The 27,468-nt window shown below is 48.0% G+C and overlaps 13 protein-coding genes across 13 annotated transcripts; 7 read left to right on the forward strand and 6 right to left on the reverse strand.

The window, feature by feature from the left end:
• Positions 1–510: 510 nt before the first annotated feature.
• Positions 511–3,463, reverse strand: N7495_003537 (DNA-dependent ATPase RAD54; the record flags this gene model as incomplete). Its single annotated transcript, XM_057206188.1, has 6 exons — positions 511–2,057; positions 2,105–2,228; positions 2,281–2,364; positions 2,426–3,131; positions 3,270–3,300; positions 3,352–3,463. 6 exons carry the CDS (start codon positions 3,461–3,463, stop codon positions 511–513), a joined length of 2,604 nt encoding a protein of 867 aa, XP_057063868.1.
• A 223-nt stretch (positions 3,464–3,686) lies between these two features.
• Positions 3,687–4,737, forward strand: N7495_003538 (uncharacterized protein; the record flags this gene model as incomplete). The annotated part of the gene is made up of 4 exons (XM_057206189.1): positions 3,687–3,846; positions 3,898–4,237; positions 4,307–4,643; positions 4,699–4,737. 4 exons carry the CDS (start codon positions 3,687–3,689, stop codon positions 4,735–4,737), a joined length of 876 nt encoding a protein of 291 aa, XP_057063869.1.
• A 436-nt stretch (positions 4,738–5,173) lies between these two features.
• Positions 5,174–5,649, reverse strand: N7495_003539 (putative C2H2 finger domain protein; the record flags this gene model as incomplete). The annotated part of the gene is made up of 3 exons (XM_057206190.1): positions 5,174–5,288; positions 5,359–5,538; positions 5,594–5,649. 3 exons carry the CDS (start codon positions 5,647–5,649, stop codon positions 5,174–5,176), a joined length of 351 nt encoding a protein of 116 aa, XP_057063870.1.
• Positions 5,650–6,598: 949 nt separating this feature from the next.
• On the forward strand, positions 6,599–9,187 carry acoA (aconitate hydratase ACO1; the record flags this gene model as incomplete). Its single annotated transcript, XM_057206191.1, has 3 exons — positions 6,599–6,634; positions 6,756–6,773; positions 6,896–9,187. The coding sequence occupies 3 exons, from the start codon at positions 6,599–6,601 to the stop codon at positions 9,185–9,187; spliced, it is 2,346 nt and encodes a 781-aa protein (XP_057063871.1).
• A 533-nt stretch (positions 9,188–9,720) lies between these two features.
• N7495_003541 (uncharacterized protein) lies at positions 9,721–10,728 on the forward strand (the record flags this gene model as incomplete). The annotated part of the gene is made up of 4 exons (XM_057206192.1): positions 9,721–9,764; positions 9,851–9,863; positions 9,906–10,272; positions 10,325–10,728. The coding sequence occupies 4 exons, from the start codon at positions 9,721–9,723 to the stop codon at positions 10,726–10,728; spliced, it is 828 nt and encodes a 275-aa protein (XP_057063872.1).
• Positions 10,729–11,431: 703 nt separating this feature from the next.
• On the forward strand, positions 11,432–13,127 carry N7495_003542 (glycosyltransferase family 20 protein; the record flags this gene model as incomplete). The annotated part of the gene is made up of 4 exons (XM_057206193.1): positions 11,432–11,732; positions 11,803–12,175; positions 12,226–12,596; positions 12,649–13,127. The coding sequence occupies 4 exons, from the start codon at positions 11,432–11,434 to the stop codon at positions 13,125–13,127; spliced, it is 1,524 nt and encodes a 507-aa protein (XP_057063873.1).
• A 685-nt stretch (positions 13,128–13,812) lies between these two features.
• N7495_003543 (TauD/TfdA dioxygenase family protein) lies at positions 13,813–15,379 on the reverse strand (the record flags this gene model as incomplete). The annotated part of the gene is made up of 10 exons (XM_057206194.1): positions 13,813–13,889; positions 13,939–14,018; positions 14,069–14,168; positions 14,223–14,381; positions 14,440–14,530; positions 14,600–14,661; positions 14,712–14,754; positions 14,809–14,868; positions 14,927–14,964; positions 15,019–15,379. The coding sequence occupies 10 exons, from the start codon at positions 15,377–15,379 to the stop codon at positions 13,813–13,815; spliced, it is 1,071 nt and encodes a 356-aa protein (XP_057063874.1).
• Positions 15,380–15,868: 489 nt separating this feature from the next.
• Positions 15,869–16,576, forward strand: N7495_003544 (uS17 family ribosomal protein; the record flags this gene model as incomplete). Its single annotated transcript, XM_057206195.1, has 1 exon — positions 15,869–16,576. One exon carries the CDS (start codon positions 15,869–15,871, stop codon positions 16,574–16,576), a length of 708 nt encoding a protein of 235 aa, XP_057063875.1.
• A 590-nt stretch (positions 16,577–17,166) lies between these two features.
• On the reverse strand, positions 17,167–18,668 carry N7495_003545 (WD40 repeat domain-containing protein; the record flags this gene model as incomplete). Its single annotated transcript, XM_057206196.1, has 3 exons — positions 17,167–18,342; positions 18,404–18,569; positions 18,631–18,668. The coding sequence occupies 3 exons, from the start codon at positions 18,666–18,668 to the stop codon at positions 17,167–17,169; spliced, it is 1,380 nt and encodes a 459-aa protein (XP_057063876.1).
• Positions 18,669–19,284: 616 nt separating this feature from the next.
• On the forward strand, positions 19,285–22,160 carry N7495_003546 (putative spindle pole body component; the record flags this gene model as incomplete). The annotated part of the gene is made up of 4 exons (XM_057206197.1): positions 19,285–19,344; positions 19,426–19,634; positions 19,711–22,060; positions 22,116–22,160. 4 exons carry the CDS (start codon positions 19,285–19,287, stop codon positions 22,158–22,160), a joined length of 2,664 nt encoding a protein of 887 aa, XP_057063877.1.
• A 731-nt stretch (positions 22,161–22,891) lies between these two features.
• Positions 22,892–24,021, reverse strand: N7495_003547 (60S ribosomal protein eL8; the record flags this gene model as incomplete). The annotated part of the gene is made up of 3 exons (XM_057206198.1): positions 22,892–23,602; positions 23,676–23,753; positions 24,016–24,021. The coding sequence occupies 3 exons, from the start codon at positions 24,019–24,021 to the stop codon at positions 22,892–22,894; spliced, it is 795 nt and encodes a 264-aa protein (XP_057063878.1).
• A 1,177-nt stretch (positions 24,022–25,198) lies between these two features.
• Positions 25,199–25,802, reverse strand: N7495_003548 (putative AP-3 adaptor complex subunit sigma; the record flags this gene model as incomplete). The annotated part of the gene is made up of 2 exons (XM_057206199.1): positions 25,199–25,684; positions 25,734–25,802. The coding sequence occupies 2 exons, from the start codon at positions 25,800–25,802 to the stop codon at positions 25,199–25,201; spliced, it is 555 nt and encodes a 184-aa protein (XP_057063879.1).
• Positions 25,803–26,052: 250 nt separating this feature from the next.
• On the forward strand, positions 26,053–26,969 carry N7495_003549 (translation initiation/elongation factor MRX8; the record flags this gene model as incomplete). Its single annotated transcript, XM_057206200.1, has 2 exons — positions 26,053–26,501; positions 26,564–26,969. The coding sequence occupies 2 exons, from the start codon at positions 26,053–26,055 to the stop codon at positions 26,967–26,969; spliced, it is 855 nt and encodes a 284-aa protein (XP_057063880.1).
• Positions 26,970–27,468: the final 499 nt, after the last annotated feature.

Genomic DNA, 27,468 nt, shown 5'->3' on the forward strand with positions numbered 1-27,468 from the left:
CGATAAGTGAGTTAACCTGTATTTAGTGGAGTGCCCTACATAGTACAAACATAACGACTTGATACTGCTCTACTATCTGTTTATTACCTATTTTCATGTCAATCTCAATACCCAGATGATCTGAATTAACTGCGCTAGTTATTACACTATTACTGAGTTAAATTTCTTCTACTAAGTCAAGTCATAAGCATGCGCCACACGTGTGGACCTCAGTGTTAACTAGTTGACTAGTTAAGGAAGGCACAGTCAAGAAGTTTCGGTGTGAGAAAGAAGAGAACGTAAATTTGACCGAGACAATCCCAGTTCCTTGAATATTTCATGTGCCTTGAAGTCATGATACATTGCGTAGATCTTTGTCAGAGTTAGTACAGTCTACAGCTTTCTACCTATTTGGTAGCACTTTCTTAATATAAACTTGATTCGTCATAAAAGGACATGATTCGAACCATATTTAGATGATACCTAATAAAGGCAGTATATGAAGAAGCAGCCTGTACCTTTACAGATAAATCAGTGACTGATGTACTGGAAAACAGCAGAGACATCTCGTTCTCCTGCCTCTTGTCGGATCAAGAGATCCTGGATCTTGGCTAGAGGACCTTGCTCCCCACTGTTAACGAAATGGTTCCATGAGCTTGTGTCACCGTAAAGCATGGCTGGGGCCTTCATGAACTGCATTCCGTCTGGACGGCAACGCTTGCATTTGAAAGTGTCATGAGTGTCACTGCGGGTCTCCGGTTTGAAGTGGAAAAGTTCTCGCAGAGAATCCAATGAGAAGTGACGCTCGACATCTTCTGCTGAATCTACAACACAGGATGAAAGTGATTGCTTATGGGACTGACGTTGGAAGATTTTTTCTTCGATTGAGCCAGTTGCAATGAAGCGATACACGAAACAATCTTTCTTCTGTCCATCTCGCCATACTCGGGCCAAAGCCTGCTGGTCAGCAGCCGGATTCCAATCCGGATCGAATAGTACAAGCCGGTTGGCACCGATTAGGTTCAGACCGCAGCCACCGGCCTTACTACTCAGTAGAAACACAGTTTCAGGGCCATCTGGATCATTGAACTTATCCACTAGCTTCGAGCGTTTTTTGATGTTCATGGTTCCGTCCAGTCGCAAGCTGCCGTAACCTCGCGACCGGCAAAGTCTTTCAAATAGATCCAGGGTCTGCGTGTAGTTGCTAATCAAGACGATTTTGTCATTGGTGTCTTGACGGATCCGAGCAAGCATTCGGTCAAGAACCATCATCTTTCCTGAATACCAGCTTTTGACATCTCTGTCGCGGCCTCGGGCGTCGGGACGCGTAAAGTCGGTAGGGAATGTATGTTCACATCCAGGGAGATCCTTCTCCAAGTCAAGCAGATCTGGATGATTGCAGAGCTTTTTCAGGATACCAATCGCCTTCAATGGCTGACTACCTTTACCTCGGAGGAGACTTCGAATTTCTGGACTTTGAATGAAGTGATTGTAAAGCTCCAACTGGAACGGTGCCATATTGCAGAAGACGACATGCTCATATTTGACCGGCAGATACTTTGACAAAATGTCGTTTGTGCGACGAATAATAAACTTGTTGACAACGCCTGATAGCTCCAAGAGGCGTTCGTCTCCCAGCTTGCGCTGCTCTTCCGATCCTGCTGCGTCGCGGCCACGAAGAATTGGCAACTCATATCTCTTTCGGAATTCGGCCTGGGTGCCCAGTAAATTGGGATTTGCAAAATTCAGCAAAGCAAAGTACTCTGACAGGTCGTTTTGGATGGGAGTTCCGGAAAGAATGACGCGGCGATTGACATTGAGGCTATTCAGGGCCGTCCAGGTCAAGCTTTCCTTGTTCTTGAGTCGATGACCTTCATCGCACAGAAGAAGACCGATTGGCGTTTCTTTCAATGAATCCACATACATACGAAGGGTTTCATAAGAAACAATAAGGACTGGTCTCACGATTCCTCGGCCCGATGCAATGGCCCACTGTTTGATCTGAAGAGTGAGCTCTGCTTTCGAAGCTTTTCCATCTATAGCGAAGGGAGTAGTGGCACCCTTTCCAAGCCATTTATCTACACGAGTCAGTCGGGTTGAAGAGCGAGGCATTTCAACGACTTACCTAATTCGTTCGCCCAGTTTCCAACCAAACTGGAAGGGCATGCGATCACGCACTTTTGGATGGTGGTCTTGCCGGCCTCAGGATCTTGCTTTAGTAGCGTCCACATCAACGATATGCATTGAAGCTGCAGATATCAGTACCGCATAAATCGAGGCAGGGAATTCTTGGTGACGTACCGTTTTACCCAGACCCATACCATCTGCCATGATGCATCCATTGGCATTTTTGTCTATCAAGCCGGTTGTACATCGATATAAGAACTATGAATTTTCTGAGGTTAGCTTTCAAGTGAACATCGATTGAAGTGTTTGGGTACTATACCTTTACACCTTCCACTTGATGTGGCCGAAGAACTTTGGATAGCCTTGGGTCAATCACGACGGGGACTTTAGGGCGCTCTTCTGTCTTTTTCTTCAGGCCAAGAATATCTGCCAAGCTCTTATGCATTAACGGCTCGTCCAACTTTTCCTTATCCTCTTCGATTGGTGTTTCCTGAGTGGACTCTTCGGGGACATCGTCGACAGTGGGATCGTAAAGAACAATGGCAAATTCTCCACTTGGGTCATGCAGTGGCTTCACGACGAAGGAGGCACCTTGTCGTAGACCCAAAGTAGGAGCTGGCCGGTCTGTATTATAGGCATCGGTCGCTTTGTTTATAAGAGGGATTCGGAATCTCTGCCTGAAAGCTGTATCCTTGTCCTTTGGTTGGAAAACAGGGAACTTGTTGACCTCTCGAGTCTCTAGTGCGAGTCTGTCATCATTTGTGTAGGGTTTTTCTGCGCCATTCTCGACGCTGCCATCGGCGTCTGCATAGTTGACCTTTCTTTTCTTCCTTGCTGGCTTCATTGATGCTCGAGTTGGAGTTGCAGACCCTGGACATTTGAATGGCTTGGAAAGACGATCAAGGGAATTTACAGAATTTGCAGATTTAGGCTGCAGTGGTGTCTTGACACCACCATCTGCGGTAGGGCGAGCGCGATACCTTTGGAGGTCAGCATAAGTAAGCAAAAGTGGCAGCAGAGTAGACCTACATTTGTTGAGATATAAATCACACTGTACATGTAAATGATACAATAAAAGACTTGGAATAAGGGTTAGTTATGGAATGGGCAGTGTCCATCAACGCGCCTGCCTCTGCCTGTTCTGCCTGGCGCGTCGGCTAAACACACCAAAGTGCCGCGGCCCCACGTGACCATCTATCAATCACTTAACAATGCCAAGAGCGCACCCGAACAACAACTACATACACATTTCCACCTCATAATGTTGAGCATTCAATTTCTCATGTCTCTGGTCTTTAGTCTCAAAGATGCTGTTAGGAGGCTCTTTCCAATATGTCTTCTCCTGGATAGATGCCATAATTTGTTGCTAAACATCTCTGCATTATTCGTAATTTAATCATGGATCTAACTCAATGATTATTTCTCTCTCCAGTGAATTACTGGGCTAGTTTCACTATCCTGATTCATGATCCAGCCTAAAACCGACTGAACGATTCAATAATATGCAGATTACATCACGTGATTCCGGCATAGAAATCCGGGGAATGAAAGTGGGACTCCACGGAGTAGACTTACTTACAATGGGGTCAGATTTCTGGGCTGGCTACTTGAGTGGTGCTCTTGGGATCCTCATTGGAAATCCTCTTGATGTGGTCAAGGTTCGCCTGCAGGCAGGTAGATCTGCAGATGCACCCTCCCAAGCTTCAACCCGGTTGGAGCAGGCCCGTTCTCTCCTTCGAGGTTTGCTTTTAATGACAGCATACCCCCAAAATATACTAATTCCAGTGATAGGTGTGGCAGCCCCCATCTTGGGATATGGGGCCCTCAATGCTCTTCTTTTTGTGACCTACAATCAGTCATTGATGGCCATGGACAGTTCCATTCAAGACCCCACCAATCCAGAAGGTACATCCTTGTACAAGATATGGATTGCTGGTGCTGTTGGTGGACTAGTCAGTTGGACCATCTCTTCTCCTACAGAGTTTATCAAATGTCGAGCGCAGCTCGAGTCCCGTCCAGAAGTCTCGTCATGGGCCGTTGCGAAAAATATTTATCGCACTCGTGGTTGGCGAGGATTGTACTATGGGGGAGCAACCACTAGCGCTCGAGACTCTATTGGTTATGGATTCTAGTATGAAAATTCACGTCTATCAAAACATGGATTGTGGTTACACAGGCTTCACTGACTAATGTTCAATAGCTTCTGGTCCTATGAACTCTGCAAACGTCTGATGACATCCAGTGACGAAACTTCAAACCAAACAGCCCTCAAAGTTCTTACATGCGGTGGCATAGCGGGTGTCGTGACCTGGGCTTCTGTATTCCCCCTCGACATGGTGAAGACGAGACTGCAAGCCCAGACAATGCATGATCATTCCCTACAGTCCGCAGAGAGAGAGGCTCTTTTACAGCCCCAGAGGAAGATATTGAACACAATTCAAATTGTTCAAACGACGTACCGAAATGAGGGCTTGAAAGTCTTCTATCGCGGACTAGGAATCTGTAGTATCAGAGCTTTTATTGTGAATGCTGTCCAGGTATGTTCTATTTTGGGACTTCTAAAATCCAAGACTAATGCGATCTTGTGTGTAGTGGGCATCATACGAATGGCTGATGAAACAATTCAAGTAAAATCCCGAGGTCCCATCGAGTCTAGGTGCTCTGTGTCCATGGATTGTCTACTATGGAGTACGGATGGGATAGATAAAATTTAAAAGTCAAGATGTATACCGAAGACCATTTGAGGTTAGACGCTATTGGTATTGAGGGATTTCCATTGAAATGTTTCCAAGGTAGCCTTGAAAGTGGAATTTCCGAAATCGGTAGTTTCACCGAGAGCCGCGAACCGGCAAAACGGAATATCAGCGATTATCGGCAATATAAAAAAAAATCTATCACGTGCCTGACTCCGCTTGGTACATGCGGAGTTCTGGGATATCAACCATTGATGGTTGGAGATGTTGGTTTTAATTTTGATGTTCATGGTGCACGTTTCCTCTGAACAAGCTGCGCGTAGAAGGAAGTATAACCTCTCCGGGAGAAGTTCCTGGGCGAATCGGAAACCTGTTCAGTCCATTTCCATGGCCACAGTCTCTGATCGCTTGCCGTTGTCTACCTTTCCCAGTCCAACGGCAGCCTCGGCAGATTGTTGAGTGTGAGGTTCACCTTTAAGGTCACGAAGCCTGTATAGATTTAAAAGTGATCAGTAAAGGCCCTGAGGAGATATGCGAGACCAGATAAGTGAGAACTCACCTTCGCTTATGAATCTTGCCCTTTTTGTGAGCCTTCATATTGTATTCACTCTCGAACCATTTTGAGCATTCGATGCAGTAATGGCGTCCAAGACCTGGAAGGTCTTCTACATCTTTGGTGTTTTTGTATAGCTCAAGATGACGAGCTGATTTGATGTCGGCGCACACTTGATCGAAATCTCTATCTCGGCTGTTAGCTCGAACTCCAAATCTTCCAATCCTAATTCAATACATACCTTGTGTGACGCTTAGTCTTATGCCTCAGTCTGCTTACAGCATGAGCACCACCCATCTTGATGATTGATAGAGAGTAAAAAAAGAAGAGGCTTATCACCGATAGTCGGAGTGATAAAGGAAGTGGGTAAGTTTTGGTAAGTTTTGCATTGAGAAATCCGGCTTGTGGAGTCTGTCAAGCGATTGAAAAACGTCACTTTTAATTGGTTGAATAGAGCAGAAGATCAAGTCGGCACACTTCGGCAGTAAATACACTATTTTACAATACATACATATACATATCCGGTAATTTATGACGTCCTATTGCGGTCATGTCTATCCTATTGCAGGGATTATTACTTGGAGTAGTAATCACTGACTTCATATTCAAACTGGTTTTGATCCAATTATTTGAATTATCAGAATAGTATTAGACAGACGGCCCAATCTCGCGGATGAACGGGGAAGCTGGGTATTGAGAGATCTCCGCATGGTCCACTTCTCCATACCAAATTCCCTGTGTTCTGCCTTTGGTCCGATGCTTCTGATCGCAGTAATTGCAATTTACATGATTGGGCGCATTTAGCCCCCGTCACATGCCGTGTATTTCCAGTACAGTATTGTCAATATGGGAGTCCTTCATTGTGTAATCCAGATCCTTCAATATATTGGAGATATACTCATTTGAAGACTTCATTTGGCATAAGATGTATTTACTAATGATTAGTTCTACGTTATTCTGATTTTATTTTCCATTTTATAGACCAGTTCCAAGGTAAAGGTCGACACTATAATTATTGGTAGTCAAACCCTATGAAGACTTCAATACGCCACCAATACCGTTTTATCCCTGGGGTAACAGCGGATTACGGCTGTTCGGCCCTTTCTTCGGCTCAAAACCTCCAAGACTTCCTTTTATTCTCTTCATTTCCTCTTTCCTTTTCCTACTCTCCACTCACTTACAGCTTACCAGGAAGGTGGTAGCTTTAAATTGGATGCGTCTTGACTTTTAATAGACTGCTACCATAATGATTACCTCTCGCCTCGCTCGCGTCGGTGCGCTGGTACGTTTCTAATTCTTCGGCTATGGACGGCCCTGCAGCTTCTTGCTTGTCTGGGACAATGCTCCATATGCTCTCCAAAAACATCGATTGAATTAAGATCAAGATCTGACATTGCATATAGGCACCCAAATCCCGTCTGGTAAGCGGCATTTCCCCCAGCTTGCCATTGCTTTCCGCGGCGCGCCGTAAGAGCACCGTGGGCGGAAAGTGATGCTCCTTGTGACCTATCGCAGCTAAATTAAAACTAACTGAATTTCACAGTTCCTCGGAACTCGCAGCTATGCCACCGCCCTTGAGAAGGTCGAGATGACCAACCAGGAGAAGGGTAACTACATCAGTTACAAGAAGATGTCTGAGAACCTCGACATCGTCCGCGGTCGTCTCCAGCGCCCCTTGACCTACGCCGAGAAGGTCCTCTACTCTCACCTTGACGATCCTCAGGGCCAGGACATCGAGCGTGGTATCTCATATCTGAAGCTCCGCCCCGACCGTGTTGCTTGTCAGGATGCTACCGCCCAGATGGCTATTCTGCAGTTCATGTCCGCCGGCATGGACCGCGTTCAGACCCCTACCACCGTCCATTGTGACCACTTGATCGAGGCTCAGGTTGGTGGTGAGAAGGATCTGGCTCGTGCCAACGACATCAACAAGGAGGTCTACGACTTCCTTGCCTCCTCCACTGCCAAGTACAACATCGGTTTCTGGAAGCCCGGTTCCGGTATCATTCACCAGATTGTCCTCGAGAACTACGCTTTCCCCGGTGGTCTTATGATCGGTACTGACTCCCACACCCCTAACGCCGGTGGTCTCGGTATGGCCGCCATTGGTGTCGGTGGTGCTGACGCTGTCGATGTTATGGCTGGTCTCCCTTGGGAGCTGAAGGCCCCCAAGGTCATTGGTGTCCGTCTCACTGGTGAGATGTCTGGCTGGACCACTCCTAAGGATATCATTCTGAAGGTTGCCGGTCTCCTGACCGTCAAGGGTGGTACCGGTGCCATCATTGAGTACCACGGTCCCGGTGTCGACTCCCTGTCCTGCACTGGTATGGCCACTATTTGCAACATGGGTGCCGAGATTGGTGCCACCACCTCTATGTTCCCCTTCAACGAGCGCATGTACGACTACCTCAAGGCCACCAAGCGTGAGCACATTGGTAACTCTTCCCGCGAATACGCCGCCAACCTCCGCGAGGACCAGGGTGCCGAGTACGACCAGCTCATCGAGATCAACCTGTCTGAGCTCGAGCCCCACGTCAACGGCCCCTTCACCCCTGATCTCGCTACCCCCATCTCTCAGTTCAAGGAGGCTGTCAAGACCAACAAGTGGCCCGAGGAGCTCAAGGTCGGTCTCATCGGTTCTTGCACCAACTCCTCGTACGAGGATATGTCCCGTGCCGCTTCCATTGCCCGTGACGCTCTCGACCACGGTCTTAAGTCCAAGTCCCTCTTCACCATCACCCCCGGTTCCGAGCAGATCCGTGCCACCATCGAGCGTGATGGCCAGCTTCAGACCCTCGAGGAGTACGGCGGTGTCATCCTGGCCAACGCCTGTGGACCCTGCATTGGTCAGTGGGACCGCAAGGACGTGAAGAAGGGTGATGCCAACTCCATCATCTCCTCCTACAACCGTAACTTCACTGGTCGTAACGATGCCAACCCCGCTACCCACGCCTTCGTTGCCTCCCCCGATCTCGTCGTCGCCTTGACCGTTGCCGGTACCCTCAACTTCAACCCCTTGACCGACAAGCTCAAGGACAAGGATGGTAACGAGTTCTTGCTCAAGCCCCCCACCGGTGAAGGTCTCCCCGCCCGCGGCTACGATGCCGGCCGTGACACCTACCAGGCTCCTCCCGCCGACCGTGCTTCCATCAGCGTCGCTGTCTCTCCCACCAGTGACCGTCTCCAGCTCCTTGCCGGCTTCGAGGCCTGGGATGGCAAGGATGCCACTGACCTGCCCATTCTCATCAAGTGCCAGGGCAAGACCACTACTGACCACATCTCCATGGCTGGTCCCTGGTTGAAGTACCGTGGTCACTTGGATAACATCTCCAACAACATGTTGATCGGTGCCACCAACGAGGAGAACGGCAAGGCCAACTCGGTTAAGAACGCCTTCACTGGCAAGTACGACGCCGTCCCCGCCACTGCCCGTGACTACAAGGCCCGTGGTATCAAGTGGGTTGTCATTGGTGACTGGAACTACGGTGAGGGTTCTTCGCGTGAGCACGCCGCTCTTGAGCCCCGTCACCTCGGTGGTCTCGCCATCATCACCCGCTCCTTCGCTCGTATTCACGAGACCAACCTGAAGAAGCAGGGTATGCTTCCCTTGACCTTCTCTGACCCCGCCGACTACGAGAAGATCAAGCCCGAGGACAAGGTTGACCTGCTTTGCACCGAGGTTGCCGTTGGCAAGCCCGTTACTCTGCGCGTCCACCCCGCCGATGGCAGCGCCACCTTCGACATCAAGCTCAGCCACACCTTCAACGAGTCCCAGCTCGAGTGGTTCCGTGATGGTTCTGCCCTGAACACCATGGCTCGCAAGGCCGCCAACTAAATTATTTTCCTTCCCATACCCCAGGCACCTTACCCGCCTGTGTAAACTACGGCTCTCTCAGAGACCTCAGTGACATATGAAAACATCCTCCGATAAATAGAGGGGTGGTCACTCCATTTTGCGCTTCCATATTTTGAGCGTGGTAGTGGCGCTCTGGTCAAAAACTTTTCTTTACGATCTTTGTCTTTTGCGTTGGATTCCCGATTTCTTCTGGGTGGGCTCAATGGAGATATGACTTTCTGGTTTCTTTTTATATCACTGTTTCCGTATTTCCCAAGATAGCATGCATCTATATACTCTTATTTGTTCATTATTTGGGTCTTTACCGAGGTCCGCCATCGATCGTAATCGCATTCGAAGATTTCGCAATATTAGTAGAAACATTACTCCGTACACGAGATAAATAACGGAATATCCTAGATTTCCAGATACTTCCAGATAGTTTCATTATAGTTATAGTTACATTTCTTCGGCTATTAATAATCGACCCCCAACCTTTCATCTTCATCCCGGAGCACCATTCCTCATCAATCATGGCCACATTAACCCCGCTCCTTGAAGTAGAGCGCCTCAGTGCGTCAGTTATTAGGATCTTGGGTGGGAATCCAGGCAAGGTGGGTCAACCCTTTTAAGTTACTGATTCTGTGGCTGATATATATCCAGTTTACACTACAAGGTAAGTGTGCGCCTCTTGACTATTCTTCCACCGGCTCACTAGTCCCAAGGCACCAACACATACCTTATCGGGCGGGGGAAGCAGCGTATCCTCATAGACACCGGCGAAGGCAAGCCCACGTGGGCAAGTAGATTGAAAGCAGTGCTTTCCGAGGAACGAGCCACTATCCACCAGGCGCTGCTCACACACTGGCACCCTGACCATGTCAACGGAGTCTCGGATCTGCTTCAAATTTGCCCAGACGCTCAGATCTTCAAGAACAAGCCAACTAACGGACAAACGGAAATCCAAGATGGGCAGGTATTCCGCGCCGAGGGCGCCACCTTGACGGCATTCCATACTCCGGGCCATGCAGTGGACCATATGGTGTTTATCTTAGAAGAAGAGAATTCCATGTTCACAGGCGATAGTGAGAACAAACCCCAACCACGTTGTTCGCCAATTGCTAACTAGCAACCCAGATGTCCTGGGTCATGGCACAGCAGTGTTCGAAGACCTGAAGGTATATATCCGCAGTTTGCAGCGTATGCGCGACCGGGTCTCAGGCCGTGGATATCCTGGTCATGGAGCAGTGATCGAAGATGCAACATGCCGAATTACGGAATATATTGAGCACCGTCAGCAGCGGGAGGATGAGCTGCTGCGAGTGTTACGATATGGAAAGGTAGACGTCTCGGTCGGCGCCACGCCGGAGCGCAAGGGGTGGACGCCAATGGACCTGGTTAAGCTAATCTACAAGAATGTACCTGAGGTTCTGCATCCCCGCGCATCGCATGGGGTACTGCAGGTGTTGATGAAATTGGAGGATGAGGGGCAGATCGTACATGAAGATGGACAGTGGAGTATTGAGAAGTCGGCATTATAGTGTAGATCTAGAGTGTAGATCTGGAGCTACCTGAATATAAGTATTGAGTGAGTGACCTTCTTACTACGTTGTGTTCTATACTGATTTCCGAAAGGGGCCTCATACTTCATACTTCCTTATATAGAAAGCGGGGGTAGTATTTCGTCAGTTTTCAATCATATCGGGTAGCAAATACTAGCCCAATAAGTGAGAGTATTATAAGAATCCCGCTAAGAGAATTCCATTTCAACCTGGAATCACCACAAGGATAAACCATTAAAACTAATATCCTGATGTGAGCGTTAATGAAGACCAATATCCACTTGAGCTCTTTTTCTTTCATTTCCCAGTTTTCGGTGCCATAATCGCTGACCTCACTTCTTCTCTTCCCCCCCCCCGCCCTTTCCATCTCCAACTCTCCTCTTTTCTATTAACTTACACAATTGGACTATTGCGTCCTCAGGTTCAGGATCTCGTGAATCTTGAATCATCCCTTTTCTTCTCTTTCAAGTTGTCCTTTCGGTCAGTAGTTATCCTGCCTTCACCCCGCGCCCCTCCGCTCCACCGCCAGCGCTAGACCACTGACGCATCCAAACTTCTAGACTAACACTCTTCCTGAAAAAGTGCGATTTATCTTTCACAGTCTTCACAGCAAATTTCTGTTTCTTGTTACTGCAAATTACAGTAACTCTCGTTTCACATTTGCCATCCAAGCTCTTGCGTCATGCCTTCTTTGGAAGAACCCCAGACCGAGGCACGCCTGTTGCTCGTCTCGAACCGACTTCCCATTACCATCAAGCGTTCCGAGGATGGAAAATATGACTTTTCCATGTCATCCGGTGGTTTGGTTAGTGGACTGAGTGGACTGTCCAAGGCAACAACCTTCCAATGGTACGGCTGGCCGGGGTTGGAGGTTCCCGAGGAAGAGGTCCCCATGGTCAAGCAGCGCCTGAAGGATGAATACGGTGCAATTCCGGTGTTTATCGATGACGAATTGGCAGATCGCCACTACAATGGGTTCTCTAGTGAGACAACCTCGGACATTATGCCACGCTGCAGATGCTAACCGTATGATCTTTTTTTTTTCTCTCCTAGACTCGATTCTTTGGCCGCTGTTCCACTACCACCCGGGTGAGATCACCTTCGACGAGTCGGCTTGGGAAGCTTACAAGGAGGCGAACCGTCTGTTCGCAAAGGCTATAGCGAAGGAAGTGCAAGATGGTGACTTGATCTGGGTGCATGACTACCATCTCATGCTCCTCCCAGAGATGCTGCGCGAGGAGATCGGCGAATCAAAGAAGAACATTAAGATCGGTTTCTTCCTGCACACCCCTTTCCCTAGCAGTGAAATCTATCGCATTCTTCCTGTGCGCAATGAGCTCCTTCTGGGTGTTTTGCACTGCGATCTCATTGGCTTCCATACCTATGACTACACACGCCATTTCCTGAGCAGTTGCTCGCGCTTGCTGTAAGTACCCTTTGCAATATATGTCATGGATGATAACTCACATTATGCAGTGGACTTGCTACTACCCCGAACGGTATCGAGTTTCAGGGCAAGATCATCACCTGTGGTGCTTTCCCAATTGGTATTGACCCCGATAAGTTCAGCGAGGGACTCAAGAAGGAGAAGGTACAGAAGCGTATTGCCGCGTTGGAGCAAAAGTTCCAGGGTGTCAAGCTGATGGTTGGTGTGGATCGCTTGGATTACATCAAGGGTGTGCCGCAGAAGCTTCATGCCTTGGAGGTCTTTCTGAGTGATCACCCAGAGTGGGTTGGAAAGGTTGTCCTTGTCCAGGTCGCCGTTCCCAGTCGCCAGGATGTCGAAGAGTACCAAAATCTGCGTGCTGTGGTGAACGAGTTGGTGGGCCGCATCAACGGCAAATTCGGTAGATCATTCCCTTGCTCCTCTGATATTTTCTCCACTAATCTGGCTCATAGGCACGGTTGAATTCATGCCTATCCATTTCCTGCACAAGTCTGTCAACTTTGATGAACTCATTGCGCTCTACGCCGTGTCCGATGCCTGCATTGTGTCTTCTACTCGTGATGGTATGAACTTGGTGGCCTACGAGTACATTGCTACTCAACGGAAGCGGCACGGCGTCCTCGTGCTTTCCGAGTTTGCTGGTGCTGCCCAAAGTCTCAACGGCAGCATCATTGTCAACCCCTGGAACACCGAGGAATTGGCTGGTGCCTACCAGGAGGCTGTCACAATGAGTGATGAGCAGCGTGCCCTAAACTTCGCCAAATTGGACAAATACGTGAACAAATACACAAGTGCCTTCTGGGGCCAGTCCTTCGTCACTGAGCTCCGACGGATATCCACACACTCAGCCGACAAGTTCCAGGCCAAGAACTTGGCCATCACCCCCAGCTCCAGCGAGACCGAGCTCGCCGAGCAGGCACCTTCAGTCTAAACTTCTAAAACTAGAAAGTGTCCAACGTGTTTTCCGTTGAAATTAGATGCTCTTACGACATGGACGTGGCGAAATTTTTTGATCTTATTTTTTGTTTTTGCACTTATGGCCAGCATGGGATCTTGCTTTTATTTTCAAGGGGTTTCGGCTAAAGGAATAACTCCTACTCCTCTAGATGCAGAATTTGCCCTAACCATTAGGGTCTTCAAGGGTTGTCTACTTAGGTAACAATGTTTCCTGAATATATTCGTCTCTAAATTTGATTCCCAGTAGCACACGGTATTCCCTCATACTTTCCCCATTGTCTTTGTAGTTTTATATGGCTACGGATTCTGGGGCTCCTTTGAAGATTGTGGAAAGTTACCCTAATTTGGATTGAAGTAATGAGAACCTTGGAAAAGGATATAAACAAGAGATAGAGAATCAGCAAGGAAAACATATCTTAAACTAAGTCAGCCCTGGAGGTTCCTGATTAAGGACTAAAGAATATAGCAACCTTGGAATATTCATTCTTGTCAATCAAAAGCTCAGTTTCGACAGCAGAATTGTAAATCTTGTAACGTGGATGCTCGTTCTGTCCAGTTAAATGGATAAAAGTATTCTTGCTGCAATTCATCATGGAAGATCTTGGCTTTCTTCTTGTCTGAAGACTTGAGCTTGCTTCCAAGGGTGTTGGTTACACACTTTACGCAGTTGGTTTTTTTTCTTGACTTTCTCGCTCCTTGCGCTCTTCCCGACTTTCACTATCGCGATCGAAATATGCTAAATCATGACTTAGTATGTTGCAGGACAATCAATATAGGAAACATACGCTTTTCTCCATAAACGGTTGTTCGAATTCCTCGACGTGCTCCGTTGTATTTACCCGGAATAACTCGATGAAGAGTGCAACTGTTATGATATTAGCCCGAATTTCCTATAGTACTTTGAAGTGAGCATACCGGTTGTCCCACATCGCAATACTGCCGACTGCCCACTTCCAGCGAACATAGTGATCATCGGCAGAATGGATGTGGTATGCTAGGAAATCAAGAACCTTGTCTGAGACGTGTTAGTAGAGGCTCAAGATTGGCTAGGTAGCTTTAAAGGACTTACCTGATTCAACTTTCTTGAGCTCTGCAAGTCCAGTTACGAACCCAGGGTTGACGTTAAGTGCCTTCAGCTTCGTGACAGGATGGGTTCTGACAGCCGGATGGTGGGTATCGATCGGAGGACGATTGGGACCAGAGCCCCACAGATCAAGAAGGGTATCATCTGTGATTCTAGTAAGAACATGCTCAGATTCACTGTTTTGTATTTTGCAAGCATTTACACTGTAGTCTCGAAGTGTGCACTGCATGCAAACCATCGAGGAATCGTTGATATGCGCCACTTAGGGCATCATATAAACCATATTGCGAGACCTAGTACCTCAATTAGTCTCGATATCCATCTGGATATTAAATTGAATAGAGTCTACTGGTTTTTCATACCCAGGCTGTATCACCTCCAACATCGGGATGCTCTTCCATTCTCAAAAGAGAGTATGATGGCGCTACATAAGATCAGTAAGGACCAAGTTGGGATTGATACTGCGAAACCTACGGTTGATTTCGAAAGATGTATCTGCATGGAAGTCTGCTCTTGGCTGTATCACTTGTCAGATCTATTATGTTGAATTTGAAATAGTGATCTATCTTACCCAAGGTGTATACCCCAGGTTTTCTCGATGATCATCAACGCTTCCACCAATGGTGAAGAACTGGAACTCATTTTTAGACCTACAACATTGAAACAAGGCATGGATGAAGAGGACATACTTTTTGATCTCTCTGAGCAGGATGCTTATCCAATATTCCTATCCAGAATAATTAAGTAAGTGGATGAAGCGGCAATGCTAGTCCATACATACCATAGTGCTGGAACAGATGGACTTGCTGCTCGGTAGTTAGATCCTGACCACGGAAGAAGACCACGCCTCGTTCATTGACCAAAAGTGCCAGCTCATCCAGCTGCTTCTCGTTGAGTTGAGAGAGTTGTACATTCTCCAGAATAGTACCGATAGATTCAGTCAGATCTACCCGGGTTGCAGTCGAAAACAAAGCCTTCTTCTCGGGGTCTGCAAAGAAGGCTCTGTCTTTTGGTGGGGTGATCGGCTCACGAATTGGATCCGGAGGTACATGATCCCTGATTCTGCTGTTAAAGTTAGGATGAAGAGTGATGGGCTGGCCTGAATCAGGCGAAATGTGTTTTCGTGCTTCCAAATGAGCCATTTTTAGTTCTCGATTTTCAATTCGAAGTTTGAAGGTTGATGTTTGAAGCAAAGGGGATCGGCTGTCACTTATAAATGGCTATAGCATGAAGGGGCTTATCTTCCAATTACCCTTGGCAAGAAATGACAATATTGACAAGATATGGCTGAATTGTGCCAATTGTCATGGCTGATTGCACCATACCTGCCTATCCGCTGAAAGCACTATATGCCGAGTTTATACCTGAATTCTGCATAGTTGATAGTCGTCCCATCAGCTAGGACTTAGACCTGAGTAACTTATCTGATCAGACTCCAGTTTACTAGATTACAATCCGTATTTAGCAGATATAAGGGTAGTCTTTAGTATAGATAGGGTGCAAACCATGCAAACAAATTATGCCGAAATTCTCGGAAACCCAACCTCAACTCCGCATTCACATTAAGCCCTTTGAACACCCTCCTCTAGGTCTTTCTTAGTTCCTTTTCAACTCAGGTGTCTCACTGCACAATGACCCCGAGCCATCTACTCCGGGCAACCCTGCCTATCCGGGCAATTGCCCCAATGGCAGCACGATCAACAATGCCTCTCTCGATCCCTAGTCTTCGATTCGCATCGACATCCTCCCAGACTCTCTCAAAACAAAAATCCACATCTCCTGCCTCAGGGCATCTTCAACCCCCAACATTGCTCCGAAGCTATGCCTACGCCCTCAAGACCGGCACCGTCACGTCCGTCGGCCGCATGGAACGCACCGTCACGGTCACTTATCGCCATAGCACCTGGGACAAGCGCATTCGAAAGTATTATCCCGTCGAAACCCGCTACCTCGTCTCCGACCCGCGCGACTCCCTTCGCGAGGGCGATGTGATCGAGTTCTCGTCCGGTGCTCCCAAGAGTCGTCACGTGCACCACATCGTCGAGCGTATTATCACTCCCTTTGCTGTACCCATCGAGGAGCGACCGGCCGTCATGTCGCGGGCGGAGCTTGAGAAGGAACGTGAGGCTCGCTGGGCTGCTAAATACATCCGGAGAGAGTCGAGGCGGCTGGGCCAAGAGGTCGATCTGGTGGCTCCGGCGGCGAAGTTAGTAGGAAAGACAGCTGCGAGCAAGTTCTCATCCGCTGAATTGATCCACCTGGTTCATAAAGGCAATGAGCGCGTGGGAAGGGTTAAGAGACTGGTTCTGGAACGTACTGCTCGCCAGCCCGAGGAGTAGATTGAGCAGCTCCTGGAATGAGCCGGAGCCATTATATATCCTTTGAGTGTTAAAGAACTTTGTGATATCCATATTGGTGTTGCATTTTGAATTATATGTACTATACTATACAGCTTCCATTTGATTTATTTACGCCCTTGATCACATACGACCACATCCATATTCTCCCAAGGTTTGCCATACCTACCTACCTAGGCAGATAGTGATATCCTTCTCGCGTTGCCCAAGTGGCTATTAGGTATATTCTCTCTACATGTAGGAGTCATGAAATCGAATATCTGACACATTTCGGCATTAGAAAAGTATATACGAGAAGAGGGTCAGATCGAACCCCCAGATACAACTTTGGAAAGCAACGATAAACATTTGCCTTTTGGCGGACGCAACAATCCCAATTCCTAAATCTCCAGTAAATGAAGCCTGGTATCACAGAATAGAAGCCAACTCCTTTGCCCCAAAATGACCAACTGCAATCCTTCTGGCACCGAGTGGTGGCCTCGGGTCCCGTTACTTCATACGCTGAACTCTTGGAGTTCGGTGTTTCCCAAAAATTCATCAATTTGTCTGCTCCAGTCTTGATGGAAGCTGCCTCATGATGCAAAGACGCGGACCTTGCGATCAACACTGCCAGTGGCAATCACACATCGAATAGACACCTTGCTAGGCACCTTCGCATCTTCCTTTGATGCTGATTCGGCACCGTTGGCCCCAGCATCATTGGTGCCGGAGTCCTTGATCAATGAAGGCGCCCATCGGATTGAGCTGATGAAATGATCATGGGCTGCGATAGTACGAACGCACTTGCACTCCTGAGTCAAGTCCCAGCATCGTAGTGTTTTGTCATCGGCCACTGACAGCAGATACTTGCCACCGGGATGGAAGGCCAGCCCCCGAACCCAGTTGTCATGACCAATGAGTTTTTTGATCAAGTTACCTCGGGCATCCCAAAGCATAATAACCTTGTCACGGCCTGCAGAGGCAACAAACTCAGCGGATGACGTTACGGGAGGTGGTTTCTTCTGACCCGCAAGCGGTGCAAGATACTGGTAACTCGTAGATGGGGCAAAGGCAACACACTCGATGTAGTGCTCATGGCCAAGGAAAGTAGCCTTCGTCTCTCCTGACGAGAGATCCCAGAGGCGCGGAACTTGATCATCTCCAGCAGAGAAGAGAAACCGACCATCGGGAGATGGCACAACATCACGTACCCAAGCGGCATGCCCCTGTAATGTCTTGACGCAGTATCCCGTCGTTACGTCCCAAATCCGCAATGTCAAATCACGAGAAGCTGATACCAAAAGGTTTCCAGACATCGGAGACCCCGCAGCTCCTGATGGGATGAAGCGGACAGCAGACACGCTGTGATCATGTCCTGGAAGAGTTCGGATATTTTTGTATTCATCGGCAGGGTCCCATAGCTTGATTGTGAGATCAGAGGAACATGATGCAAGGAGAGTGCCCCCTCGCGGGCCTCCATAGTCCACATCCAATACGGCCCTTGTGTGACCCTTGATCGTTCGTTCTAGTTCACCTAATTCCCAATCCCAAATCTTGATTGTGTTATCTTCTGAACCGGAGGCGAGAGAGGAAAATATGGGGTGAAAGGCGACACAGGTGACGGGGCTCCGATGAGACTCAAGGTCGTGGCGGGCTGGTGCTCGGGGTAGCCATGAAGCTGGATCTTGATTTTTCCGAGACAGTGAGGTGGGGGTTGCAGTATCTACCTCGGCTTGTAGTGAGGCGCATCGTGACTCCAAGTCCATAATCTACAAAAAGATCAGCCCCTGGGCCCTAAATCAAAAACGTGTTTCGAGGTTGTCTGCGCACTTTTTTCTGTAAGCGGACCACACTCGTCCATTTCTTCTCTAATAGACCCTCATATTTCTTCAGAGTAGAGTCATCAACAGAGATTGATTCACCCAGTTCTTCCCGTATCACCGCGGAGCTTTGAGGCAGGTTCGCCGACGCAAGGTAGGCGATGATAGATTTGTGTCTGCAGCAAGACTCTTATTAGCCATTCATTCTCAGATATCAAGTGATCAGTTGAGCCATACAGTTCCTCCGCTTGTCGCGCGGTAAGTAGTTGGCTCATGATTGTACCTAGACCTAGACGTAAATCGCCATTTCCGTATATATCGGAGGTGTCGCTTGCGTTTCGAGAAAAAGTGAAAGAGAGAGGAAAGTATACTTGAATTGAGTTGCTAGAAAGAGGGGAGAAAGGGGAAAAACCGAAATAAGGGAAATAAGGCAGAAATAGAGAACGAAAGTAAATGGGAGATCTGTGAGATGAAGATCCACCGCGGGGTCTCTTCTTCTTCTCCCAAAACAAAAAACAAGACCGCCAAGACATACACTGTTTACTTCCCCCCGTTTCTTCCCCAGTACTTTATTTCTCCTTCCCTAATCGACTTAAACTCCACTCGCTCTTATCATTGAGATTTTGGAATTCATTTCTCCTCATCAACTGACCCTTTCAGTTCGCATTTTGTTTTACTGTCGGTCTGAGACTGTCCCGTTTCTTGGGCATCAAAAGTCCCTAACGCTCCACGGTAAGGCAATACTGAGCCCCGGTGTCAGGGCAACCCTCTCGGATTCTGCTCATTGTCACCAATCTTACATGTGCTGTGTAACTTATCCTGCAATACTTACTGACCCAGACAACGTACTAGAAACTTTGCGCCGCCCATCTACCTTGAATAATCATCGCCATGGCCGAAGCCGAGCAAGATTTCAGTTCTTTACCCTTACCGGACCGATTCACTCATAAGGTGCGCTTATCCACTGTTCCATATGATCCCGAGATAGGATGATGGCGAAGACTCCGCTGACCTTGGACAAAAAAATATTAGAACTGGAAAGTCCGGAAGGAGGGATACGAAGACGCAAAAGCGCAATTCGAAAAGACTCCCGACGAAGATCATCCTGTGTTTGCGCCATTCTTACAAGATTCAAATTTGTGGAAAGGGGCAGTTGCAGATTCCAATGTCGCTGCACAGGTAGAAGGCCTGGCGTCATACTGTTCATTCTTGAAATTCGGAGGTGTACAAGCATGTATAAAGTACGTCAAGAAGGGTCGAGCTCGGGATCGGGCTCAGAAATTGAGTGTAGGATGGATGTACTAACTAGTTCCTTAGGACTCGCAGTCTTACGATTGGCCCGATCGCAGAAAAGGGTCTCCCATGCGCCAGACCTGCCGGAAAAGCCAGCGCACAAGAAGCGCTTTTACTATGTGTCGAATTAGACAAGGCAACTCCAGTTCTCGAAGATCTCATCCCAGTCACAACACATAAAGTACCAAAGGTGGTCGCTGCTACATTGTCCACCTTGACACTCATCTACCATAATTTCGGCTGCAAGATTGTCGACCCAAAACCAACACTGAAGGCCTTGCCGAAGGTCTTCGGCCATGCAGATAAGAACGTTCGTGCAGAGGCACAGAATCTGACTGTGGAACTGTATCGATGGCTCCGCGAGGCCATCAAGCCCCTTTTTTGGGCCGATTTGAAGCCTATGCAGCAGGCGGATCTAGAAAAACTATTTGAAGCTGTTAAGCAAGAGCCTACCCCAAAACAGGAGCGATTCACGCGCGTTCAACAGGATGCTATGGCTGAGGCCAGTAACGCCCCAGTTGCTGAGGAAGGTGAGGAAGGAGGGGAAGAATTTGACGAGGAGGAGGAGGAAGCCGAGGTGATTGATTTGGCAGAGCCTGTCGATATAATGCCCAAAGTACCCAAAGATCTTCATGACAACCTCGGCTCATCGAAATGGAAAGACCGAAAGGAAGCGCTGGATGCGCTTTACAATGTACTCAACGTACCTCGCATCAAAGAGGGCCCGTTTGATGAAATTGTGCGGGCACTGGCAAAGTGTATGAAAGATGCCAATGTTGCAGTTGTCACAGTTGCGGCTAACTGTGTCGATTTGCTGGCTAGGGGTCTCCGACTCAGCTTCGCAAAGTACCGTTCTACCATTATGGTCCCGATCCTAGAGCGTTTGAAGGAGAAGAAACAGTCTGTTGCAGATGCACTAGGTCATGCGCTTGATGCAGTGTTCTTATCGACAGATCTCTCTGACTGCCTCGAAGACATTTTTGAATTTCTGAAGCACAAGAATCCTCAAGTGAAGCAGGAAACCCTCAAATTTCTGATCCGCTGCCTTCGCACGACTCGGGTTGTACCATCCAAACCGGAGGTGAAGTCGATTGCCGAGGCCGGTACCAAGCTATTGACAGAGTCTACAGAAGTTGTACGGTCCGGCGGAGCAGAGGTTCTGGGTACTTTGATGAAAATCATGGGCGAAAGAGCCATGAACCCTTATCTTGACGGTTTGGATGAGATTCGGAAGACCAGAATCAAAGAATTCTTTGAAACAGCGGAGGTCAAGGCCAAGGATAGACCAAAGCCAATAGTGGCACCTCCCAAACCCGCTGCCCCTGCCGTAAAGAAGGCTGTGCCAGGAAAGAAACCGGCACTCGGTTTGAAGAAGGCGACACCTGCTGCTGCTGCCGCCGCACCGCCTGAATCACCAACTAAGCCAACACCTCGGGCTGCTCTGTCAAAGCTAGGTGGTGCTCCCAAGTCTGTGGCTCCTCCTGCGGCTGGCATGAGGCTCAAGAGCAAGCTTGGTGGCCCAGGAGGGTTGGCATCGCCCCAGAGACGGGTTGCCTCCCCACCATCGGAGGAACTCGCACCTCCTCCGGCTGCTCCTAAGCTTGGCCTCGGACGCGGTCTGGCTGGTCGTCCTATCGCAAAGCCCTCGGCTTATGCTGAGGCTCCTCCAGCACCTGCCGCTCCAGCAGTGAATGCTATCTCAGCAGCCGAACGTGCGGAGCTAGAAGAGCTCCGTGTTGCGGAGAAAGAAAGTTTCACCCGGACTATCGAGGAGATGAAGTCTGACCGCTCCAGGTTGAACTCACAGATTACTGAACTCCAGAACCAGAACGCCCAGTTGATTGAGGACCATACCCGGGATGTCTTGAGCATCAAGGCGAAGGAAACCCAGCTTGTTCGCGCACGAAGTGACGCTGAAGCTGCCGAGCAAAATGTCCAGAAGCAGCAACGAGAGATTGAGCGTTTGAAGCGTGAGTTGGCACGAGCCCTTCGTGCATCCGCGACAAGTCCATCCAATGACATGTCGGAGGGAAGTGAGTCAGCCTCCATATACCATGAGCCGATCATTGGTGCTGTACCACCACGCTCTGGTCCTGGTCTGCAAATTGGATCCCGCTTCGACAATTCACGGTCTCGAAGCTTCGCCTCGGCTAGTCCGAGTGAGGAGAAAGAAAACGGTGGTCTTGCATCACCGGGTCTAAGTCGACGCAAGTTGAGTCCGACTTATAACAACTTCCAGTCAGCCCTTGCAAGCCCCACTCGTTCACGAGCATCCATCAATCCATCAGATGAGGACCAGCTGAGACAGCCTGAACCATGGAAGAGAGCCGCTGAAGTTACGAGTGCATTGAAGGCCAGAATCGAGGAAATGAAGGTGAGCTTACTTTCCACTCCTTTTATTCAAGAATCTGCTACTTAAAAGTTTATAGCTCAAACAAGGGATTTCATCACGACAACCTGCTCAACGCCAATGAACAAATAACCCATCATGTTCCGACTTTTCTTCTTTCTTGCCCATCTGACTTAAGACTGGGATTTTCTCTCGGTACTACATTACTTGACGCGGTCATTCTTGACACAGGAGCATTGGTTTAATTTTGGATTGGTTTCTTGGGTTTTTGGTTACTCTGTATCTCTTGGTGAACGTTGCTTTTATTCATCAGTGATTCTTCATCTTCGTGATTTCTTCATACCAAATTTCGAGCATTAGCTTTTTTTTTCTTTCTTTATCTAAAAACTTCTATCTAGTGTCTCTTTTTTTGGGTCACTGATAATGTACTACTATTTGGAAACAAAACAGATGGAATTATTCATCATGCACATGTTGGACTTAGACTGTACAAGACTTAGGTGATTCTGCCATGCAAAATGTATCAAGTAGGCAATTAGGCGGTGAAAGCGATAGGTGATGAAAATTTTAGTGAAGCTTTATTTACTTCTACGAATCTAAGCAGACATGATTATCTATCTCTACATCGACAGAAGCCATGTGAGTCATAACGACAAGCATTTGAACTGGTGAAGAAATGCATTCATGGGTATCTGCAAAGAGTGGTACATAAAAAGGCTGTTAGGAGAATGGTGAGAGTAATGGTTTTATCTTGAAAAGCTAAAAACACCGTTTCCACATTAGAATTTTGGTTTAAAAGAGAAGCTTTTTGGATTAAGAGTCCTTCCAACACAGGAACAGTCACAGATGGACAATTTAAACCTTGATAGCGCTCTCAACAGCCTTGCGCTTCTTCTCCTGGCGGGCGTTGGCCTTGGCACCCATGATACCACCACCCCAGTGGCGGCGGGACTCCTCGTACTTGTCGGTGTAACCCTCCTTGATGGTGGAGAGGAGCTTGGAGAACTCGGTCTTGTCCTCGGAGCGGACCTCAGTAAGAGCCAGGACGGCGGAGGTCTTCTTGTGAACGACGGTACCGAGACGGGCCTTGCCCTTCACAATGGCGTAGGGGACACCCATCTTGCGGCAGAGAGCGGGGAGGAAGACAACCAACTCAATGGGGTCAACGTCGTGAGCGATCAGGACGAGGGAAGCCTTCTTGTTCTCAACAAGGCCAACAACGTGGTTGAGACCGTACTTGACGTGGTAGGGCTTCTTGGAGACATCCTCCTTCTTCTTGCCCTCGGAGACAGCGGTGGCCTCCTGGACGAGACGCTCCTTCTTCTCAGCCTTGGTCTCGGGGCGGTACTTGGCCAGGAGCTTGAAGGTCTGAGCAGCGGTGTTGCGGTCGAGGGTGTTCTGGAACTGAGCAATGGAAGGAGGAACCTTCAAGCGCAGGTTCAGAATCTTCTTCTGGCGCTGCAGGCGAACATACTCGGGCCACTTAACAAAGCGGGACAAGTTGCGCTTGGGCTGGATGTCCTGACCAATACCGAAGTTGCGGGTGCGCTTCTCGATAAGAGGGTTCTGTGGAGAGGGTGAGCAAAATTAGCATCTTCTTTTTTCTCATACTCCCAGTGGAAAGAAAAGAGAAACGAACCTTGGCGGTCTTCTTGGACGAACCAGCCTTGCCCTGGGGGTAGGGAAGGGAGGCGGTCTTCTTTCCGGACTTGGGAGGCTATTCATTGAGAAAAAGAAGATCAGCTAACTATCCACTAGAGCTGCATCTTCTTTTGAACTCTAGAGAGGACATGAGCCAAAGCCATTTCACAGGCTCTGGTTCGTGCCTCCAGCCAGATCATCGCCAATTGCCCACATCTCTTTCGAGGCTGTGGGAAATTAACGGCGCTTCGATCACAAGGATCAGAAGCAAGACATAAATGTCTCTACGGCATCGCTGCAGCAGGCGAAGCCTGGATAAAAGGCGATCAATTGCTTACCACCATGTTGTCGACTGATTGCTGTGTTGGGCGAGGGATGTCGAGGAAAGAAAAAGAAATGGACTCCAAGCGGCTTATGAATTTTGAGTGGATCGCGCTAGTGCGATCACGTGCCAGGGCTAGGGTATAACGGTCACATGATAATCCACCATCAGAACATCGGAGATTTCATTGGTCTTTCCCTTTATTCTAGTACTGAATTCTTCGATTCTATGCTCCATAGATCAATGCATGAATACATCTTTCTTGATCCATGGCGCATCTGACTTGTTAATTTGAGGATGGATGGTGGTCAAAGGCTTTATGGTGTCTTCGTTGGGTCATGCTAGCCACTAGTGCTATGTCCTCAATCACTATTTGTTCATCGAATTCAAGTTCCTTCGTATCTCCATTCATACCCCGAAGTTTCATGGTTCTTCCAGGGTCGATTTTCAAAACAGACTATTTGTAGTTTAGTCATACCATAGGCCCAATGTGCAACCAATCTCTAACATCTCTAATCTTGCGCCAAGAGTGAAGTCATTGACTACTTGTGATGTTTATCTACGTTATGGACTACCCTCATGAATGAATATGTTTAACCCTAATTTTGAATTCCTGCTAGAACATCATTTGGATAATTTACATGAGATATCGGTTGCTCTCGGCAGATTTTCATTCGCATGCGTCGAAGTAAGGGCCAGTGCCAGCCCAAGTTGGTAGTGATACCTAACTTTTTCTAGAATCATATACTTTCAAAACATTCCCTTCTAATTCCTAATCAAGCCCTGGCGTCGGGTTGACTTTGGTGAATTGCATTCCATGAGAGCAACGATACTTTCTAGCAAGGTGATTCCAAGTTTGGTTCGGACGCCTGAAGCATGTTTATTAATGATGGTACAATTGTAGGCTCCTTAGTCTCGCGCAACTTGACATGAAGATTGATGGATAGAGATATAAAGTTTGTGGGTATATATAGAGAGCTTCCAGCCATGGACTGTTCGAAGCGGACGGACCTAGGAGTAGTCTCATAATAATGAGAGATTGGATCGTTGAGGTCATATAGCACATCGTAGGTATCAGGCATCGAAATAGAAACCAAGCAGCTGTCGTTCCCCAAGTCTATCAACACAACCAAATCAAAGCATATCGCAGAGCATGACTGTAAAGAAGATTGCAATATTTCATCATATTACAACCTCAATCACCGCCACGCACCAAGGCCCGGAAGAGCTCCGCGACCCAAAGAAGCACTAGCAGCCTGAACGGCCTTTTTCTTGCCCAACGTGCCCTCCTGACCACGTACACCAGCAACGATCCTATCAGTATTGGTCTCGACGACGACACCGCCAACGATCATCTCACTCAACACAGCATGCATAGTCTCATAGCCGAAGATGAGGTCCAACTCACAGACATTCTCAAACATGCGGTCTAGCGACTCGACAAAGACCTGGATCAGGTCAATGAGCGCGAGCGGAGATTCCGTCGACGTGGAGATCATGATGAATGACAATGTGGCATAAGTGCGATATGTTATCTGTGTCGGGGCATCGGAGGGACCGCTTGCGCCGGAGCTGGCGCCTTGTGACAGGAGAGGGGGAAGTGGGAGGAAATTGCATGCGCTTGCTGGTCGTTGTGAGACTAGACGATATATTTGCGCGATGAGGGATTGTTGCGTTTGAGTGTCCTGAGGGGCAGGTTAGTTTGGCTATTAAGTGTGTTGGTAGAGGACGGACCAGCTGTGTGTAGAACTTTGTCAGCCGAGGCTGGCCATTATTATTGAAGACAAGCACTGCGTTAATCATGATGAGGGTATGGAGGGGAAAGCTGAGTTGAATGTCTGGATCTGGAACTGATTCTCTCATGATCTTATCGATAACTACTGATAAGCGTATAGTCCGTGCACATTGAATTTCCGGAGATCAACGCGGCGCTTTTTTTTCTTCTCCTTTCCTCTGAAGTTATTCACAATTTACCATGAAGAGATGCGCCTGCAGGTCGTTTACGCCCATGCGGAGTCTATACTCAACGGCAGATCCAGGAAAGATTAATCCTATGTCGTCAACCCGCCTAAAGACCCGAAATAAATACAATCTCGAAGAACTTACACCCACCGATCTCTGCTCGTACTGGGATACGATACCACCCACAGCGGCCCAATTAGCATTTGCAGACAACTTATTCATACCGTCACGCCATTCACCAATAAAGCTATGGTCTGCCGCCAAGTTTCGCACAACACCGATCTCGTCAATCGAGCCGGAAGTCGCGTTCTTAGGCCGTTCTAATGTCGGGAAGAGCTCCCTGTTGAATGCTCTCATGGGCCAGAAGATCTGCTGGACTTCATCGAAACCAGGAAAAACGAGAGAAATGAATGCGTTTGGCATTGGAGGTACCAAGGGTGGAGAGTCTAAGGTGGTATTGCTTGATATGCCAGGATATGGAAAGGCCAGTCGATCAGAATGGGGGATGGAAATCATGAAATATCTCCAAGGGCGCAGACAGTGAGTATTCAGTGTGCAAGAGATCTAGACCAGAACATCGTGCTAATATGCTTAAAAATTAGACTCCGACGAGCGTTCATTCTCATAGATAGCGAACACGGCATTAAGCAGAATGATGAAGATATTCTCAGCCTTTTCCGCCGCTACGCAATCCCCCATCAAATCATTATGTCTAAGGCAGATAAAATCCTTGCTAGGAATAAGAAGTTGGCCAAGACTGGCGTGTCGGCTGCTGGTCTTCAACGGCTTCAGACCAAGATACAAGAACTGAAACCGATCGTTCAACCAGATCCAAGTGTTTCTGAAGGCCCTGGTGCATTGGGTGAGATTTTAACATGCAGTGCAGATACTCCCATCAGTTATGATCGGGTGTTGGGTATGGATGCTATACGATGGGCAGTTCTATCTGCTGCAGGGATTGACGGGAGCTTAGAGGGCGGGTACCTCGCTCCTGCTATCGGCGCATAGATACGGGCCATCATGTACATCCGTGAAATAGAATCTTGGAAAGATCCAAATCACTTATATGATAAGGTTGTTACAATAAATCAGGATCTGAATTGTCGATGCAAAGATATTGAAGTATTATCACACGTTAAACATAGAAGAAAAGATAGATATCCATGAGAAGAAAGCGGCCTTGAAACACCAATCTGGTGTCGCCGAAGATGAGACAAAAACGATGAAGTGCCAAAGCATATGAGATGCAAGTACAATAATAACAATAAATGAGGAAAGGATGCAGAGGATATTATTCAATATCGAGATAAGATGAAGTCATAATAAAATCCTCGAAAGAACCAAACGTCACAACGCCTGTTCTTCATAGTAATGCTGGATGACGAAGAAATGCCGAACACGCTATGCAAAGAGGTTCCGAGAGAAGTCAAGAGCCATAAGGATGGGGTATCGTGTGTAGAGTAAAGGAGGATGAAGGATGAGGTGATAAACAAAACAAGAAATTCAA

This window comes from Penicillium taxi (genome assembly GCF_028828555.1).
Source record: "Penicillium taxi strain IBT 34144 chromosome Unknown utg000003l_segment0_segment0, whole genome shotgun sequence".
Lineage (NCBI taxonomy): Eukaryota > Fungi > Ascomycota > Eurotiomycetes > Eurotiales > Aspergillaceae > Penicillium > Penicillium taxi.